Source organism: Aspergillus ibericus, assembly GCF_003184845.1.
Source record: "Aspergillus ibericus CBS 121593 unplaced genomic scaffold BO80scaffold_1, whole genome shotgun sequence".
NCBI classification, from domain to species: domain Eukaryota; kingdom Fungi; phylum Ascomycota; class Eurotiomycetes; order Eurotiales; family Aspergillaceae; genus Aspergillus; species Aspergillus ibericus.
The window spans coordinates 821,241-840,096 of NW_020292099.1; the positions used below are offsets into that span (position 1 = coordinate 821,241).

Below are 18,856 nucleotides of genomic sequence, written 5' to 3' on the forward strand. Positions count from 1 at the left end.
ACTATTAGAACGTGGCAACTGATTGACTATACGGAGTACTAGTCAAATCTGTACTAGACGTTGGCTGCTTAGGGAATACCACTCCGTATATCTCCATATCGCTAAATACCGAATACCAACAAAGGCATAAATATTCGAGTATCTGGAGCGCAATATTTTTTGTATATTTGACTCTTCCGTTGTATAACAAGCTCGGCTTTCAGAAAGACAGTGCCGTGACGTCTATGGCAAGAGTCCTGCCGGAGCTTCTTCTGCAATCTGCTTCCAGGTTGCTCAAGCATGATCAATGAGGATTCAACCATACCTTAACAATGTCTAGTCTACGGATTTATACTCGAAACTATCCCAATCGTACGATTGCACTAGCCACCGCCGAATACGTATTGATCTTTCGCTCTGACTTCTCGGGAGCGGAGACTAACGCTCAAAATCACCCTAAAACTACGCCACGATGCTTGGTTGAATTTGCCCCCATATCTTCTGTGGATCTGAAAGGCTATCGGATCATTGGTGATGGTCATGGTACGCTTGGGCTGGTTACTCTGGGCGAGGATGTTTTTCTGTGCGTGGTTACTGGCTCTTCAAGGGCCGCAACTATCAAACCTGGAGAAACTATCTTGAGGATCAACAGTGTGGACTTTTGTAAGCTTTCGACCTTCGTCCCTCAGTAATAGATGTGCATAAGTTGACCTGAAAGGAAAGACTGCCTGAACCATTCCAAATTCGAAGAGAATCTCGACTATGAATTTGGATCTTCATTCGCGGCTGAAGATTCCAACCATGACTTGAACTTCGAAAGCAGAGAGCTGACTCCCGAACTTCCATTTCTAGCTCTGAAGAAGCTTCTTAGTGATGGCAGTTTCTACTACAGCCTTGATTTTAACCTCACTGATCGATTGCAGGACCGGTGAGTCAATATCCGATGGTTCTATACCACAATTAGCTGATAAATATTAGCTCAGATGAGCCGGAAGCTTTCGACATAGAGTCTCTCGACCAGGATATGCTTTGGAATTCGTATATGATTAACCCTCTTCTTCTCTTCAGAAATCACTTGTCTTTGCTTGAAAAACAGCGTCTTGACTCCTCCCAACTCCTGACATGCGTCATACGGGGGTTCTGTGGGACCTTGACGATCCCTGCTTCTGCTCAAGTGCTGCCCCGTGCACTAACTCGCCTTCCAGCTTTAATAACAGTGATATCGCGTCAGTCCTCTCGACGTGCAGGTACGAGGTTCAATTCTCGAGGCATTGATGATGACGGACATGTTGCCAATTTTGTTGAAACGGAAACGATACTCTGGATTGCACCTGATGTTGTGTTCTCTTATGTCCAGATCCGTGGCTCTGTACCTATATTCTGGGAGCAGGCTGCGGGTTTCCTTCCCGGACAGCAGAAGATTGAGATAACTAGATCTATTGAGGCAACGAAGCACGCCTTCGATAAACACTTCAAACTTCTTGAACTGGAGTATGGCGCCATCCATGTGGTGAATCTGCTCAGCGAATTGAAACCCGGGGAAGCCGGTCTTTCAGCAAGGTTTCGGGACCTTTTAACGAAGAGCCCTCTGAATCATCAGTCGCCAGACCACGCTCTGCTACAAACAACAGATTTCGATTTTCACGCAGAGGCACGAGGGCCCATGGGATACGGAGCTAGCACCCAGATCAGGCATGAAATTGCACACTCTGTACAGGGATTTGCATACTTTCAGTCCGGCGAAGTTGGCCCTGTAGCTTTATATGATAAGCATCATGCACCAAGAAGTTCGTCTGTTATACTCCAGCAAGAGGGGGTTTTCCGGACAAATTGCCTTGATTGTCTCGACAGGACTAATCTTGTACAAACAATCATCAGTTCGATGGCTCTGGAAGCTTTCTTAGCTCAACAAGGGGGAGACATAAGCTCCGATGTGCAATTGCGACACTCGACTCTTTGGGCAGATAATGGGGATGCTCTATCAAGAATCTACGCTGGTACTGGTGCTCTAAAGACCTCATTCACGCGGCACGGAAAGATGTCCTTTGCCGGTGCGCTTGCTGATGCGCGCAAAACAGCTACCCGAATCTATGTTAACAACTTCTCCGATAAGGGTCGTCAAAACACAATTGACCTTTTGCTAGGACGGTTGACTGATCAAGTACCAGTACATCTTTATGATCCAGTCAATGACTTTGTGTTAGAGGAACTAAACCAACGATCACAAGAATATTCTTTTACTAAACCCATCAAAATCTGGACTGGAACATTCAATGTCAACGGGCGCCACGAAGGGCCTGACTCGGATTTGCGACCATGGTTGCTCTCACAAGCCGATCTTCAAGGAGAGGATCCGTCAATATACGCCGTTGGCTTCCAAGAGGTCGTCACGTTAAGTCCACAGCAGATAATGTCAACGGACCCTACTACACGTAAAGCATGGGAGATTGCCGTACATACTTGTCTGAACAGGCATGCAGATCTTAGAGGGACTCCCAAGTATGTTCTTTTGCGAAGTGGCCAACTCGTGGGCACTGCCTTGATGATATATGTGAGAGAAGACGCTTTGGGCGATATAAAGAATGTGGAGGGGAATGTGAAAAAGGTGGGGGTTTCCTTATTCCACACAAAGCATTCAACTAATCCCATGCAGACAGGCCTCTCCGGGATGGCTGGCAATAAAGGGGGGTGTGCTATTCGCTTCGAATATTCTAACACCCGAATTTGCTTCGTCACTGCACATCTTGCAGCTGGATTTGCAAACTACGACGAGAGAAACAGAGATTACGAGACAATCTTTCGTGGACTGAGATTTTTGCGGAACAGGTCAATTGAGGACCATGACACAGTCATATGGCTCGGGGACTTCAATTACAGAATCGGCCTTGGCAATCAAAAAGCGAGGGAGCTTGCGGAGAAAAGAGATTTTCAGACGCTGTACGACAATGACCAGGTTTGTTCTTTCACGGAAGGCGTGTCGGATTTCGTTGACAACGCGCAGTTGAATTTGCAGATGGTAGCAGGTAGAGCTTTTCAATTCTACACCGAAGGGCCCATCACCTTCCCCCCAACTTATAAATTCGATGTTGGCAGAGATGAATATGATACATCGTAAGGCTTTCTGTTGTTTTTCCTTGCATGTTTTCATTACTCGGGGTAACTAATAAGGTGCTTGCAGAGAAAAAGCGCGCATACCTGCATGGTGTGACCGGATTCTATGGAGAGGCTCCAACCTTCGACAGATGATATACAACGCTGCGGATTTGCGACTTTCGGACCACCGCCCTGTCTGGGCTCTGTTTACATGCATGATAAATATCGTCGATGAGGCCCAAAAGCGCAGACTTCAGAAGTTGTTATATAATGAACGACAAAATGCTGCTCGTATCATGCTGGCGGACACGGCAAACCAGGTAGACATTGAGGATGGCGAGTCAGCAGCTCTCGAGGGCATTGCTTCAGGACTTCCGCCTGCTAGCTCAGATCATCATAGATGGTGGTTAACTAACGGTATGTCAAAATATGCAACACCTGGGGCCTTTTCGGGGAACCCAGGCCTCTCCTCCAGTATATTATTCTAATCTATATTTGTAAGGTACGCCTGTGAAGTCTCAATTGAGGCCTCCAGCTGAGGGTTATGTGCTGAATATCCATCGCGACTCAAATCCTTTCTCTGGTGATGAGAAAGCTAATTGGGACTCTGCGCCTGTTTTTGGCAGAAGTAGGGGCGATATTGATACGGGAAGACCTCCATTACCACCAAGGATTATGCCCATGGGCTATCCTTCTAGCAGAACTTCGGAGGCAAATTTACCTACGGATAATCGAAAATCTGAAAATTCATCAAGTGGCGCAAAAACAACACCACCACCGCGGAAACATGTTTCACCCGGTACAGATCAAAATCCAATAACAGCTCACTTTGCACCACGCTCATCGCAAGGTCAGATAGAAGGGATTCAAATACCTTCTGTACGTGACTCGGATCAGACAGATGCCCTTAGTTCCGCACGCTGGAGAATATTAGAGGACCAGGGTATCTCTGAACAGCAATGGAAAGGTATAAATTCTCACAGTTCGAGCGATATGTCTACGGAGAAAGAGCCGAGTGCAGCTATGAGGGATCTTCTTGGGGGAGTAATTGGCGAAAATCTTAATTGGAAACCCCTCACTCCCAAATGATAGATATGCCTCTGTTTGCTCTCTAACATGGGCTGTCACCTTACGATTTGTGCTTTTAATCCAGATCAGCCGGGAATGTTTTCTGCTTTGCCCTGCAGTAAATTCTGGCGATCACGAGCGCCTAATGGACTACGGGAAACAATACTCTGGAATATGAGAATTGGTAAATAGCTCAGCTTATATACAAATTTTAAGCCACGTGTTATAAGGGAAGCTCTATGGGTATATGTACATGTTCGCGTTCAACAACCTAAATGTTTCACGGTGTAGTGCCAAGGCATGAACTGCAGCAGAATGTCGACCCACAAGTATGAATAAAGAGAAAAATGAAAGAAAAGAGCTACATTTACCAACCCTAGGGGCATGAAAAACCAATCTCGAGAAAACGAGAGGAAAAGCCATACCCCTCTAAAGCAGACAGGATTGAAGAGGGTTCGAGATCCACAACACTTGCCACAAAATGCTCTACAAAAACCGACCGAGTTAGAGCTGGTAAGGCTAGGGAACACAGAAAACACATACCGCCTGGTAATGCCCCCTAGACGTTAACGGAGGTAGTCAAAGTGAATACATAATGAAACACGTTTTTCGTCATGTCTTCGGTAAGGCGCAATCTGAGGACGAGATCGTAGAACCTGAGTGACTTCACATTACACGGCAAGAAATTCCGTGATAGACTGCTTTAGGCTTTTTTTCCGTTTTTAAAGCCCGGTTAAGCTTCAAGCGATTACCCCCAACCATCCACATGGCGAATGCACCAGGGTCGGGAGCCTTAGAGCGTGGCCTCTTAGCACCTAAGGACCGATCAGCGGAATGTATAAATCGACCAACAGCAAACACATGGCAAGTAGTACGAATATGAAGTAACAGGGTCACCTACTAGTTGATTCGGCCTTTTTCTTGGGCTCTTCAATTATAACGATAGCTTCGTCAACTGGTGCTGCTGGATTCTCAGGCGGCGGTGGTTCTTGTGGAACAGGAGGATCCGGGGGAGGGACAGGTTCCGGGGTCTTTGGCTTTTCGGGTATAGGCCACATGTGCATTGTTATTGTCCAGTCAGGCTCAATGACAGTTTCCCAAACCTGAGGAAGAATGATATCGCCGTTGGGACCTACTAAGTCATAGTGTCCCTCGGCAACGTGGGGCCCGATTACCTCGATATGAAGAAAGGCTTGACGTATAAGTTCTTCCATTCCCTTGATTGACAATAGTCAGTTAAGAATAGCTCTTTATGGGAGATAGACCTTACCTGCCATGTGCAGCATAAATCGAATGGGAAACTGAATTTTCTGCCGACAGCATCTTTGAACTTAATGGGCTTTTTCTTCTCCGGTGGAGGGGGGCTTGCAGCCGCGGCGGCGGCTGCTGCTGTCGCAGCGGCGACGGCCTCTGCCGCTGCTGCATTTGCTGCTTCAGTGGCTGCTGCCGCTGCCTCAGCCGCCGCCGCTGCTGCTGCTTCCTCAGCCTCTTGCTTCGCTTTTGCAGCTTCTTCGGCAGCCTTTTGCTCTGCCTCTGCCCTTGCACGTGCTGCAGCTTCCTCTGTAATCCTCTTCTCATGCGCAGCACGTTCTTCCCTGGCGGCTTGTTCGGCCGCCTCTTGATCGATTGCAGCTTGTCGGGCAGCTTCGCGGGCCTCGCGGGCCTCGCGTTCGGTCCGTTCTTCCATTATCAATCTTTCCAATCTTGCAATAGCTTCATCCTTTGCTGTATCAATCGGCGCAGGAGCAGGCGCAGGCGCAGGAGCAGGAGCAGGAGCAGGAGCAGGAGCAGGAGCAGGAGCAGGCGATTCACTGGACTCAACTTGGCTTGGAGAAGGCACACGCGGGTATGGGTTAAAATATGGTGTAATCATCCCGGGAACCATGGGATAGGGCTCTCTGAAAGGATAATAGCTTCCTGATCCATAAGGAACCAGCTCGTGGGGGCTCATTGCAGGGCCGCCGTAAGGAAGTGGGCCATGCGGCGTAATATGATGAGACATCGCGTGCTGTGGTGGGTTGTGACCATCTCCGCGGCCATGAGGAGCTGACGGGACTTGATGCGGATGATGCCCGGGATGGTGCTCATGAACGAAGAATGGTGGCATTGGTTGACCATGGGGATGCGGTAACTGAGGGCCATATCCGTAAACCGGGTGAGTGTACGTTGTCTGCTGGCTGACCTGACCGTTATGGCCGAGTCTCACTAGCTGGTCGGACGGAGGGGGAAGACCGGCTGGGTGGATGAAATGCCCATGAGGTATACTAGCCCCACCCGGATAAACGTACGACGGCCCAGGGGATGAGCTGCGGGCATAACCTTGAGCTTGGGGCACAGATGACCAATATCTTCTTTCTTGGGATGCGTGACCATAAGGACTTCCGTATTCTTCGGCTGAATCAGCGCTTTCTGGCGACTCTGGAGAAGGGTGACGATGAGAACGGCGGGAAAATGTGTCCCGTTCCTGGACCAAATGTCGTCTGGCCGAGTGGCGGCGGCCTGTGGTTGAAGTCGGGCCATTTATCGTACTGTGAGTGCGAGTACGACGTGATATTCGGGGTCGAGATGCTGAATCAGACGGTTTTATTTCGTCGGGATAAGTAAGATGCGCCCATTCTTCATAATGGTCATGGTATCCATGACTCTCAGAGTCGGACACTGGAGATACCTGCACCCCTGAAGAATCTTCCTCGTCGGATAAGGAGGAATTGTCTGAACCGGGTGGACTGGGACCAATGGTAATATTGAGTCTGCTTAACTGTCAGCTCGCAGCACCGTTAATGATCGTTCCTGTTGATACAGACGTCATTGTGGTTGTCAAAGTTCCTGACTCATCACCTGCAACTCTGGCTTTTGATATTCAACCTTGAATCCCACTGAATGCAGATCGCGAGGCAAAGGGGATACTGAACGTATCTGATAGTATGCCTCAGATTTACTGGATAACGACAATCAAATTTCGAGGATGCAGTTTCGCTTTCGGTGTATCACAGTTGATTTGGATGACGCGGACTGGCCAGAGTTGTGTAAAACGTTTTAACCCTCAATGGCCCTCGGCATTAGAGTAGCGTTCATTGTTAATGTCCGATTATGGCCAGTACCATCCAAGTGTTAATGCACAATGGTGCAATTGGAGATTGGCTTTTGAGGTAGAGGCTTTAGTGGAACTAGGCGCGCATCAGCTGCAGAGTAGAGCGGAAATTCCCAATCCGAACCAGGCAGATCAGGAACAGGGGGGATAGAAAATAAACATAAATGATAAACGAATAAAGAGACAGGTGTCAAGTAACAGGCTCACATATAACGCGGTCAGGCCGGGTTGAAGAACAAGGAGCAGGAAGCGGGGAGGAGGAACCAAACACAACTTGTTACGGGAAGAAAATAACAAAGAATGTAGAGTTGACGGCCTGATCAGATTAAGTTTGTTTGGGCCTATACGGTAGTGGAGTTTTGGGCATGCCAGGCGGAATATTGTGGGCAAGGGCTTTTAATTCAGATGTCGTCACCGTCATTCTTATTAAGGAGTTGTTAGGCACTGAGCTGGCAGCCCTCATCCTATAGGTATGTGTTAGTCCGCTGCCCAAATGCCCAATCAATTCGATGTCAATATGAGGGTTTGTACCCGTCGCACTTTCCCTGGTCCTACCTAACTAGATACCTAGCACGGTCCCCACTATCGGTAACTTAAGCACTCAGGCACTTATTGATACCTTGAATTTACATCAGGTGCATGAACCTACCTAACTCAAACTACCCAGGTAAGTACTGTAATAGCTTTAGCAGAGGGGGTTCAAACTTTAATGCAATCGAGTTTCAGTTGAGGTCTCCATAGTCCAGTTTGAATTCTAAGAAGCTATAGATAAGTTTGTTTGAAAATCTATATGTATCATCAACATAACAAAGTCCCGCTTGGGTTGTTCTATTCTGCTTTACTGTGAACTGTGGACTGCAGAGTCAAAAATAGCATTAAAATACTATTAAACATGATGACTCAGAGACAGAAAAGACGCAGTCCACACCTTAAGTTAATATCTGGCTTAAGATCATGGAGGAAATAGTTGCAATCACCAATAATGTACTACGTAACGCGGACTGGTTGTCATACTCCTTACTCAAAAGGAGATTTGACTTTACGCTAGGAATAATATTTATGCAACCACGTGAAACAGTCTACGATATCTACATTGTGGATACGGAGTACGGAGTAGAATATCGTTATATGGGTAGGCCATGTCGAACCCTATGTGAATGAATTGGCGATCTTCATAGCGAGTCTTATAAGAACAAATGCTAGTCTACCCGCGTAATTGCATTAGAAGGGCCGCAATGCTATACTCAGCTTTTTTTGCAAATCATGGATCCTATTGTTTTATGAAGGAGAGTGGAAAGGGAAGCTGGGGGAAAGGAAAAAAATAAAGATGGTTTTTATAAGAAAACAAATGGCAGTGGTATAAACCAGGTCGATTTGATTACGTGAAAGGTAGATTATGGTATTATTGTATCTTCCTGGCTCCTGCATTTTAACCCCAGGTTGAGGAGAAAGAAAACATCAACGCCTCCTACAATGTAGAACTGTCCAGCCGGTCGAGGAGCTCCTTAGCCGCAATTAGCTCGCCCTGGTTACCCTTCCAAATGAGATGGTTAGAAGTTCGGCTTTTCACGATTTCATTGAGCCTTTCCCTTGCGAAAATGGTCAGTTCATCGAGAATCTTGCTCGTAAGCGGGCTTCTCGTTTGCGCCGATGGTCCTTCAGAATGTTTATCGAGATGCTGATTCTTTTTAAGGAGCAATGTAGCCTGTTTAGTGTGAGCCAAAAACTCTTTCTGGTACGTAAAGATTGGGTGACATACAAGGATCAGGCCGTATAACCCCCGAAGATAATCAGTGCAGAGCTCTATGCTCCGACAAAAACGGTGTATGGACCCCTCTAAAAGTGAGAAAGAATCCTCCCCGTCAGAGGAAAGCGCATTTGAATACAAGATTTCGCCGAGAAAGGCATGAATCTACATAAGCAATTAGCTTCCAATTCACGACGCATCAATGGTCATGGACCGTACATTCCAAGCGTTGGGTACGATCAACAGCGCCTCCTCAAGGCAAAAAGCCGCCTGTGAGCTCATTCCCTGAGAATAATATAAATCTGCAAGTTCACACCAAGCCTCCGCATCTGTTGGAACGGCATCTAGGAGGTTAATTAGACTGGAAATGGCGTCTGCTGGTCTGGAAAGCGAACGAAGAAGCGCAACACGACGCTTTAAAATAGGCTGTTATAGACGTTAGTCTTTGTTTCACCAACCTGCAGGTAGAACAGACCAGATTAACAGGGTTCTCGGAAAGCATAAGGTCATATTTCTGCAAGCACTTTTCAAGAGTAGGTCGATTCTCCGCAGTTGCCTCTTCATATAACCCCCTCAATCCGGTTACTTTCTCATCTGTGACACCAAACCGAGCCGCTAGTTCCTCGGTACATAGTAAGGCAGATTTGTCGTCCCCAGATTGTAAGCAAGAGAATAACAGTTGCTCTATGACGCCGTAATCCTCGGGATTCTTCCCACTGTTTACCGAGGTATGAGGAATCATGTTCCCTTGTCTTCGAAGAATCAGTGGCGCTCTCTGTGCGAGATGGAAGGCTGCCACTAAGTTCGAGCCATTTGCAACTTCAAGGTCAGGTGTATTAGTCTGCATAATTTGAAGCTGGCGGCTGATGGTGAAGATCAAGTGTTATAGCAAATCGGCAACAACGGTCCTCCGAATTAAATGAAAGTCAAGTAAGATGATGATTTAGAACCAGCAAATAAAACACAAAATAGAGGGTATAATAACAACTTAGCAGGTGAAGAGAATTATCAAACTGGCTTATTTCGACTGAAGATGATCATGATGCTTATTGTTATCTACGGAGTACTCCGTACCAACTTGATATCTGCTCCCGTGACTTGGTGACATAAGTAGTATCAAGTAATGCCCAGCCAAGGAACCAGTAGTAGTCTAGTAAACCTCATTAACTAGTTAACTAGTTACATGGACCCGCTGACACACCACGAGTACACGGTCGCCAGTGAACTACCAGCTACGTAAGTGGATATGCTCCTGAGTCTACACAATACTCAGTACGCTGCTACCCACTGCCTGCCATGAACTATGACCCATCTCTTTCAGGTATATCTTCAAAATAAATAACCAACAAGTGTCTATGGACCCTCGATACTCCCGAGTGCTGTCCAATTAAAGCACTGACGCCAGTCCAAGCATAATGTCAGTACGGAGTAACTGTCTCTTGTTTTAAATCTCTAAGCATGACTGACATGTAGCCAATATAGGTTCGAAAAATCGCTTTATGACCTTATCAAAGGTCTTAGAAATCACAAAGGGGCAGAGGATGAATACATACAAGATAGTCTACGAGAGTGCAAGGCTGAGATCAGGTCACAAGATACGGGTACGCAGACACCATTCAGCTCAGACCAAATACTTATTTCTGGTAGATAAAAAGGCTACTGCACTTTTGAAGTTGATTTATCTGGAAATGTTTGGATATGATATGTCATGGGCTTCTTTTCACGTTTTAGAAGTGATGTCGTCGGCAAAGTATCTTCAGAAACGAGCAGGGTACCTTGGAGCAGTGCAAAGCTTTAGGCCAGATACAGAAGTACTAATGCTGGCGACGAATCTTTTAAAGAAGGTCATAAAACCTCTCCCCCCTCACCTTCATATATCTCTTCACACTTAACTGATGATACTATAGGATCTCGTATCTCATAGTATCCCGAACATGTCACTTCCACTCATCACACTACCAACTATTGCGACAACATCCCTTGCTATGTCTTTGCTTCCAGATGTCTTGTCCAGGATCTCTCACACTCACGCAGTGGTTCGGAAGAAGGCCGTCATTTGTCTCTATAGACTAACCTTGGCTTATCCGGACGCGCTCAAACTAGCGTGGCCTAAGATTGAAGAAAGGCTCATGGATGATGAAGAGGACACTAGCGTCACCACAGCAGTGCTGAATGTTGTATGTGAACTAGGATGGCGAAGGCCTCATGATTTCCTGCCTCTTGCACCAAGGTTTTTCGAGTTGCTGGTGGATGGAGGCAACAATTGGATGGCCATAAAGATAATAAAACTTGTATGTTATGTTCCAAGCTTATATGCTTATCACTTTCCTAAAAGATCACAGTTTGCTACGATTACCCCGCTCGAACCGCGCTTAGTTCGAAAGCTGCATCGTCCATTAGTGAATATAATTCAGACAACAACGGCAATGTCATTACTCTATGAGTGTATTAATGGACTGATCCAGGGCGGTATACTTGATGGTGATGCGGGAATCGAAGAGAAAGATGAAATCGCAAACTTATGTGTTGGTAAACTACGGGGCATGGTGGTTTCTGACTCTGATCCAAACCGTGAGCAGTTCTTCCTACAACTAGAGGGATCAAGGAACTGACAGAGAAATATCAGTCAAATACGTGGCTCTCCTGGCCTTCAATAGGATTGTCCTCACATACCCGGTGTTAGTCTCAATGCACCAGGACGTGATAATGCATTGCTTAGACGATCCCGATATATCAATCCGCCTACAAGTCCTTGAGCTCGCAACGAGAATGGTCACAAGTGATACTTTACAGTCAATTGTTGATAAGCTAATTTCGCAACTCACGAATTTTCGACCATTGGAGAAGGAACGGCACCTTGAAATTGCGGAAAAGCCTATCGAATGGAGCTATGAGTCACCAAAAAAATCGACAAATAAAGCGCCTCTCGTATTGCCAGTTGACTATCAGGTACAAGTCCTGCATCGCATTCTAGACATATGCTCTTATGATAATTACTCAAACCTACCAGACTTCGAATGGTATGTCGATGTCTTAATACGATTGGTGAGACTTCTTCCAGCAGACATCGAAGATAATTCTTTACTACATGTTCCACAGGAAGAGCGTGAAAACCAAGACCGAAGTCATATAACGGGCCGGATTGGATCTGAGATTCGCAACATTGCTGTCCGTGTTCGAGATGTGCGGATGGAAGCAACTAGGGCAGCGGAGTCATTGATCCTAGTTGATAACAGACAAGCCCTCTTGCCTGGTGTACCAGCCTCGACCAATGGTTACCTAGGACCTCTTGCATGGGTTGTCGGTGAATATGCGGGATACCTTGTGTCACCCGGACAAACTCTCTACGCACTAGTTGATTTGGCCAATGTGTCATTACCAGGGAGAACCCTTTCCCTTTTCGTGCAGGCTATTCCCAAGGTTCTTGTCCATATTATTCGCGATGGCGATCAACAATGGGACTCTAGCAGGAGAAGCGAAATCGCACTCATTCTCGTGCGGGTTATCAGGTTCCTAGAGGCTTTGGGGGCACATCCAGATCTAGATGTGCAAGAAAGGGCCATTGAGTTTCTAGAGATCATGCGATTAGCATCAGACGCCGCACGTTCAACAGGTGTTGATTCTTGCGACATCCCTTTCTTACTGTCTTCGGTGATTCCTAGTCTATTTGATGGGCTCGAACTAAACCCGGTTTCTGTTAATGCCCAAAGGAAAGTCCAATCGCCGGAGCAGCTGCATCTACAACAAGCATTTAACAACAGTCTCTGGGAACTCTTCGATCATAGTCCCGGACAGTCTCTTGTGGAAAGCAAATTGCCATTCCATGACTTCTATTACAATCGAGAGACATCAATGCTGGATAAGCAGGTAGTCGACTGTGTCCCAGATGACATGCAATTGACTTCATCTTTCCGAAACACTGGAAGTGATTTTGAAGATGCACCTGCTCTTGCGAGGCGCAAATTAGGTCGAAAAGAACGCAGTCGAGACGATCCATTCTACATCGCGACTGATACATGGCCTGGGATATCTCAAACGCATCGCCCATCATTGCACACATCGGATGGTGGCGAGCTAGATATTGACTCCATCCCGATCATTGATCTCAGGTTGCATGAAACGAGAGACCGACGGAGTGAACGCGTGGCTTCTCCCATACCTGGCGAAAATAGCTCAAAGGTCGGGTCACGCCATAAAAAATATCACGTAATTCAGGACGAGATGATCGGCCACGATGAGGGTGTGGGTACTGAAGACACTAGTGCCCCTAACAAATCGAACCGGTCACTCCTTTTGGTGGATTCTAGCGGTCTACAACGCCTTTCTTTGAGGGAAGATAGCATGTCACCGCAAATCTCCAAGAATGTTGGCAAAATCGAGGATGATGTGGAAATGGTAAAGGCCATGCAGCAAGTAGAGAGATTTCGACTGGAAATGGAAAGGGAGTCGGAGCGAGTTCATCCGACAGGAATCCCCTCAGAGGGGACGTTGGTCAAGAAGAAGAAGAAGCGGGTAAAAAAGCCCATGATCCCCGAATCGCGCGGGAACTATGATAAGCAACACTCGATTGCTGATGGGGATGAGATGCGCAAACCGACAAAGAAGAAGGACAGGAACAGGTCACAACACCCGCTTGACTGATGCATAATGTATCTAGGAGAAACAAGGGAGGAGGAAATTGGTAAATTAGTATCTATATCAAGAACTCGAGATACGCAACCTGCGCTTCCCACCATATATTTTATGGCAGGACGAGCAAGCCACGAGATCAGCAGGCAGAACGCAAAACAACAGACACTAAATATCAATCGCAGCAGCGCTAATATTGTCGTCGCGGTGTAGAAGAGCAACGACTCCAGGCTGCCACCAATCCGGTGAGGGGGTGGTATTACCAGACTCAAAGCATCAAGCGGCTGAAACTTGCGACAATGGCTGACCACAGTTTTGGTATAATCCCCAGAAACTCGAGGAAGAATCCGCCACAGACGACAAACGCAAGGATGACTTTTTGGTTGTTAGCTGATATTATGAATGCAACCAGTAGGCGTTTGTTTACATACCCAACCAGCCTGTAGACACGGGTGACCTCGAAGTCTGCTTTGGCTTCGCGAGGATCTTCCCTTTACCACGCTTCGCAGATTCCTGCTTGGCAAATCTCTCATTTGCCTTTCTTTGTTGCGGTGTCTGGGCCTAGATATGGCGTCAACAACATGTAGCTAGTTTGCGAGAGTACTGAGAATTAATAAACTACCATGATGACCTGTCAGATGCTGCGAGGATTAAATCGACCTGGAAAATGATGTGAAGACGCTTGAGCAGTAACAAATGATGTGGGCTTTATCTAGGGGGAATTGAACTGATCCATAAATACATATGCTGCAATCTGGCAAATTGTAACCAGTACTCCGTAGATACTCAAAACTAAAGGCCACGTTGTGCCAAGTCTTATCCAAGGAGTGCTAACTTCACCCCCCTCTGTAAACTTTAGGGTCACACCTGGTGTGACTCAGGACATCTCAACACATCAGACAGCCTACTATTACTAGATGCTTTTTAAGAGATCCAAATATCCCGGTTATTGGTATTTTTCAACATTGTGGGATTTACTAGTTGTTGAATCACAGGATATTATTAGTCCTTAGCTAAGTATGAGGCTCTGACCTCACATGTCCTACATATGACTAGTCCAGGGAATTACTAACCACTATTAAAAAATTACTAATTATTAGATAAGAATTATTATACACGTAGAACCTTCTATTAAAAAAATTATCTTATTAATATTAGAATTTATCTTTTAAAAAAAGAATTTATTTAATATTTAAAGTCCTATTTATAGATATATAAAAAAATTATTTTTATTTGTATATAGATTTTTTTAAAAGAATTTATAAATTTTTAATATATAAATATAATATTCCTATTTTTTTATTTATTAAATATAAAACTATTTCTAGTTTATTATATAATTAATAAATCTTATTTTTGAATTAAATTAAAGCTAAAATATCTTTAATCTTAATCATAAATAATTTTTAAATTTTAAAAATACTATTTTTTTAATTTTTAATATTTTTAGTAATTTTAGGTATCTATTTTTTTATACATTTTGAAAAAAATTCTTTAAATTATTATCTGTAAATAATAATAGAAATTCATTAATAATTATTTTAAATAAATAGATTATATAATTTATATTTTATTTAATACTATTAAAAAATTAATTTATAAAAGAAAGTAGATCTAATAGGATCTACTTGAGACAGCCATTCAACACAACAAAATGAGGTCGTATTGGTGCTAACTACTCTAGAACTTTAAGCATAAGGAGAAAAAAAGAAAAATAAAAATATTATAAATACTTAAAGAGAATAATAATAAAGTAAAATAAATATAATTATATATTTTTAAATAGAGTTATTATTATATTATCCCCTTATTTAAGCCTGACTACTTTTAGTTAGGGGAATATTATTATCTTTATAATCTATAGTAAATTTATTATTCTCTACTATAGTAATTTATATAGAGAGTTATTTAAATAGTCTAGAATAATTTAAATAATAAACATAAAAATTATATGAATAAAAAAATATATTCTTAAAATTAATAGTAGAATACCTTGTATAATTTTTTTTATTAAAATTTATTTAATGTGGTATTATAAAATTCTTATAAATAATTTTTTAAGATCTATTTTATCTTTTATTTAATATGATTATTAATTTTAATTAAGAGAATTTAGTTTAAAATCTATTTAGATAATAGTTCTAAAGTACCGCCAGGGCGGAGTTTATTAAAATAAAAAATAAAATAAATAATAATATTAAAAAAACATAAATACATAGGATAATATTTTTTAATAATAATTTAAATTAGATATAGTTTTTTTAATTACTTACTAGAATTAAAAAAATATAGTTATTCTAGTAATATTATTATTCTTAATTATAGAATTAATATGGAAGATCTTATATTAAGTAAATTTAAGATTTCTCTTACTGAAAGTTTAGTTTATATAAATGATAATTAATAGTGGGAAGAGAACTAGATTTATTTTAATAAAAATAAATAAGATATATAACTAGTTTATTAAATTAAAGTATTAAATCTAAGATAATTATAAATTAAATATTAATTAAAATTATAATAAAAGTATTCTTTTCTTTTTTTCCAGATGGTCTTGGGTCGTAAAAAAATAATAAATAAATAATAAAATTATAAAATTATAATTTAAAGTAATTAATTTTTAATTAGAAACTTCTATAAAAGATTTTTATAAAATTTTTTTAATAATTATAAATATAATATATTAAATATTAATTAATCTCCATGGATAGTTCCAGGGGTTAGATTTATATTTTAATTAATAATTATTTAAATTTTATAAAAACTAGATTAGATTATAGTAATTTTTTTTCTAGAGATATATTATTTAAAAATATAATATAAAATTTTTAATTAATATTATTCTCTAGAGTGATTATCAGGAAGTTAAAATATAAATAAACTTTATAAATAAATTTCTTAAATTTAATAAAATATATAATAAATCTATAATTTTTGCTGGGCATTACAGGCGTAATTAAAAATTTTAAAAATATATTTAAATATATTTAAAATATTTATAAAGTTATTTAAGATATAGTCACTATTTTCTATAAAAAATTAGATTTAGATATAGGAAATCTTACCTAATTAATTAATTATATAGATTTTATAAGTGGAGGTAGTAATATAATAATTATAATTAATATTTATTTTTATTTAAATTTAAAAAATAAAGTGATTTAAGTCTAAGTAATTAATTTTAAACTTACTAAGATTAAATAATTATTTAAAAATAAAAATAAAAAATCTAAAATTAATTAATATAATTATTTCTACGAGAAAACTACAGGTTTTTTAATAATAAGTTTTAAAATAAAAATAGAAATATTAATTATTAATATAAATTTTTATATGGCTTTAATATATTTAGCTAAAATTCAATTTCTTTTTTTTTTAATAGTAATTTCTTTTATAGTTAGAGTACTAACTAGCTAGTAATTAATTTCTATAATCTACTAAGTCTAGTACGCGCTTATTATATTCTAAATATTAAAATTTTATTATAAATAGTTTTATTTACTGGTGACTTCGGCAGTAAAAGTAAAGATTTATTTATAATAATTATACTATTTTCTAGGATATTTAAGAATATATTAAATTAATTTATCTAGTTTATTAAGATTAATTAGAGATTATAAAATAGTAATTATTTTATAAATTTATTATTCTAAAGACAGAGCTATATAATATTAGAATATAAATAAATAAAAATAATAAGATAATAGGTTCCAGTGGGTAGGCAGAGTTTAGATAATAATAATAATTAAGATTTTAACTAGATATTAAGCTGGCTACTAGTTAAGCTATATATAGACTAATAAATAAGATATAATTTAAGGCTATAGATGGGATTCAAGGGAAAGGTGGCTTTTAACTATGTCTGGGATCACGTGTCGGGCGGTAAGACTCGGCAGTATTTGGGAGGTTGTACCGTGACACTGATAGTTTAATTAAACTATTATCCTATTAAAAATATCAAAAATTCATTTAATATTTAAATATGAAAAATATTGAACATCTAATTATTAATTCTTGAAATTCATTATTTATTTTTCATTAATTTATATTTCTTTTTCATTATTCACTATTCATCAAAAATTTATTCAATTTTTATGAAAAAATACAGGTTTAGAATAAATATATTATTCATTTTATACCTGGGGGGGTGTGTCGGCTGGAATTTCCCAATTCATTAACTAACCAAATTTGGCAAGCTGACTGGATAATTAAACCACTAATCAGTCATCTCCATACAAATTAGCCATCTCCGATAATTTGATTTTTATGGGCCGGTTTTCTAGCTAACTAAGTAAATACTTATATTTCTCTACTTATATAAAATTATTATTTCCTTACTATGATTATATTTATTGAAAAAATTTATTTTATTCTACTTTACCTTATGTTTTAATAATTTCATGACTTTCTTAATTTTAAAGTATCTTGATCTAGGCCTGATTCATAATTATTTAGTCTAATAGATAAATAAATATAAATATAATCTTAATCTCTATCTATTTACTCTATTTTTTCTCAAAGGTTTTAAGTAATTTAATTTAGAATTAACTTTTTGATTAAGTTTGATCACTTTTCTTTCTTATTTAAAAAACTTTTATTGAATCCTTCCCTTTAACTACTTAAGTCAATTGTATTCAGAAGATACTAAACCTAAGTAAGAATAGTATTTTCTTTTTTTTGGTTAAGTGTCTCCTGGTTTTCCAACACTAATTAATATAAAAAAAATTAAAAAATATTTAATTTTTTATATTTTATCTAGATACTATTAATCCTTATTATAATATTGGTAGTATATTAGAATACTCTAAATTATTCTTATTAATTTAAATAAAATTAAGAACATATATTAGTAGTATTAAGATTTAAAAATAAATCTTTGATTTTTGTTTAAATTTCTACTATTTAGCTATGGAAGTTAAAATCTATAGAAATTTTTAAAAAAAGATTTCTATAATAAATTTCTTTTTAAATTAAAGAAACTAACTATATACTTATTCAATAATAAGGAAACTATATTTATATAATAGAACAGTCTAGATTAAGGCCTTATCTTATCAGCATTAGTCTAACTAATGTTCTAGTCCTGTAGTAGTCCAGCTAATATAATCTAGATCCTTAGAATGATATACTAGAATAATTATAAAAATCATAAGATTATTAGTAACATTTTAGGATCTTTTTATTTTTTATAAGATAATATTTTTTAGTATTAGATTACTAATCCTAGAAGAATTAGTCTATCTTATAAA

General features: G+C 40.0%; 5 protein-coding genes across 5 annotated transcripts; 2 read left to right on the top strand and 3 right to left on the bottom strand.

Moving 5' to 3' along the window:
• The first annotated feature begins 83 nt into the window (after positions 1-83).
• BO80DRAFT_489804 (SacI domain and endonuclease/exonuclease/phosphatase family protein) lies at positions 84-4,371 on the top strand. Its single transcript, XM_025723609.1, has 7 exons — positions 84-642; positions 703-907; positions 958-2,584; positions 2,633-2,932; positions 2,981-3,090; positions 3,158-3,489; positions 3,575-4,371. Exons 1-7 carry the CDS (start codon positions 312-314, stop codon positions 4,159-4,161), a joined length of 3,492 nt encoding a protein of 1,163 aa, XP_025580616.1. The 5' UTR covers positions 84-311; the 3' UTR covers positions 4,162-4,371.
• Positions 4,372-4,806: 435 nt separating this feature from the next.
• Positions 4,807-6,949, bottom strand: BO80DRAFT_451029 (uncharacterized protein; the record flags this gene model as incomplete). The annotated part of the gene is made up of 5 exons (XM_025721859.1): positions 4,807-4,955; positions 5,042-5,357; positions 5,411-5,667; positions 5,728-6,890; positions 6,945-6,949. The coding sequence occupies 5 exons, from the start codon at positions 6,947-6,949 to the stop codon at positions 4,807-4,809; spliced, it is 1,890 nt and encodes a 629-aa protein (XP_025580617.1).
• Positions 6,950-8,518: 1,569 nt separating this feature from the next.
• Positions 8,519-10,065, bottom strand: BO80DRAFT_395991 (uncharacterized protein). Its single transcript, XM_025717332.1, has 4 exons — positions 9,454-10,065; positions 9,198-9,404; positions 8,991-9,143; positions 8,519-8,936 (listed from the first exon to the last, which is right to left on the bottom strand). The coding sequence occupies exons 1-4, from the start codon at positions 9,823-9,825 to the stop codon at positions 8,700-8,702; spliced, it is 969 nt and encodes a 322-aa protein (XP_025580618.1). The 5' UTR covers positions 9,826-10,065; the 3' UTR covers positions 8,519-8,699.
• Positions 10,066-10,156: 91 nt separating this feature from the next.
• Positions 10,157-13,855, top strand: BO80DRAFT_370961 (putative AP-3 complex subunit delta). The gene is made up of 6 exons (XM_025716471.1): positions 10,157-10,395; positions 10,461-10,579; positions 10,626-10,822; positions 10,886-11,269; positions 11,321-11,549; positions 11,605-13,855. Coding segments are annotated over exons 1-6 (2,946 nt in total). The 5' UTR covers positions 10,157-10,393; the 3' UTR covers positions 13,620-13,855.
• Positions 13,856-13,875: 20 nt separating this feature from the next.
• On the bottom strand, positions 13,876-14,232 carry BO80DRAFT_440163 (RAMP4 family protein; the record flags this gene model as incomplete). Its single annotated transcript, XM_025721109.1, has 3 exons — positions 13,876-13,982; positions 14,039-14,168; positions 14,227-14,232. The coding sequence occupies 3 exons, from the start codon at positions 14,230-14,232 to the stop codon at positions 13,876-13,878; spliced, it is 243 nt and encodes an 80-aa protein (XP_025580620.1).
• Between the last annotated feature and the right edge of the window lie 4,624 nt (positions 14,233-18,856).

Excerpts from the sequence above, each read along its gene's own strand:
- BO80DRAFT_489804 (XM_025723609.1), top strand. The coding sequence starts at position 312 with ATGTCTAGTCTACGGATTTATACTCGAAACTATCCCAATCGTACGATT. Across the intron at positions 643-702 it reads GATCAACAGTGTGGACTTTT|ACTGCCTGAACCATTCCAAA; the intron begins GTAAGCTTTCGA and ends CTGAAAGGAAAG. Across the intron at positions 2,933-2,980 it reads CGCTGTACGACAATGACCAG|TTGAATTTGCAGATGGTAGC; the intron begins GTTTGTTCTTTC and ends GACAACGCGCAG.
- BO80DRAFT_395991 (XM_025717332.1), bottom strand. The coding sequence starts at position 9,825 with ATGCAGACTAATACACCTGACCTTGAAGTTGCAAATGGCTCGAACTTA. Across the intron at positions 9,405-9,453 it reads CCGAGAACCCTGTTAATCTG|CCTATTTTAAAGCGTCGTGT; the intron begins GTCTGTTCTACC and ends CGTCTATAACAG. Across the intron at positions 9,144-9,197 it reads TCGTACCCAACGCTTGGAAT|ATTCATGCCTTTCTCGGCGA; the intron begins GTACGGTCCATG and ends TTGCTTATGTAG.
- BO80DRAFT_370961 (XM_025716471.1), top strand. Across the intron at positions 10,823-10,885 it reads CGACGAATCTTTTAAAGAAG|GATCTCGTATCTCATAGTAT; the intron begins GTCATAAAACCT and ends ATGATACTATAG. Across the intron at positions 11,270-11,320 it reads CCATAAAGATAATAAAACTT|TTTGCTACGATTACCCCGCT; the intron begins GTATGTTATGTT and ends AAAAGATCACAG.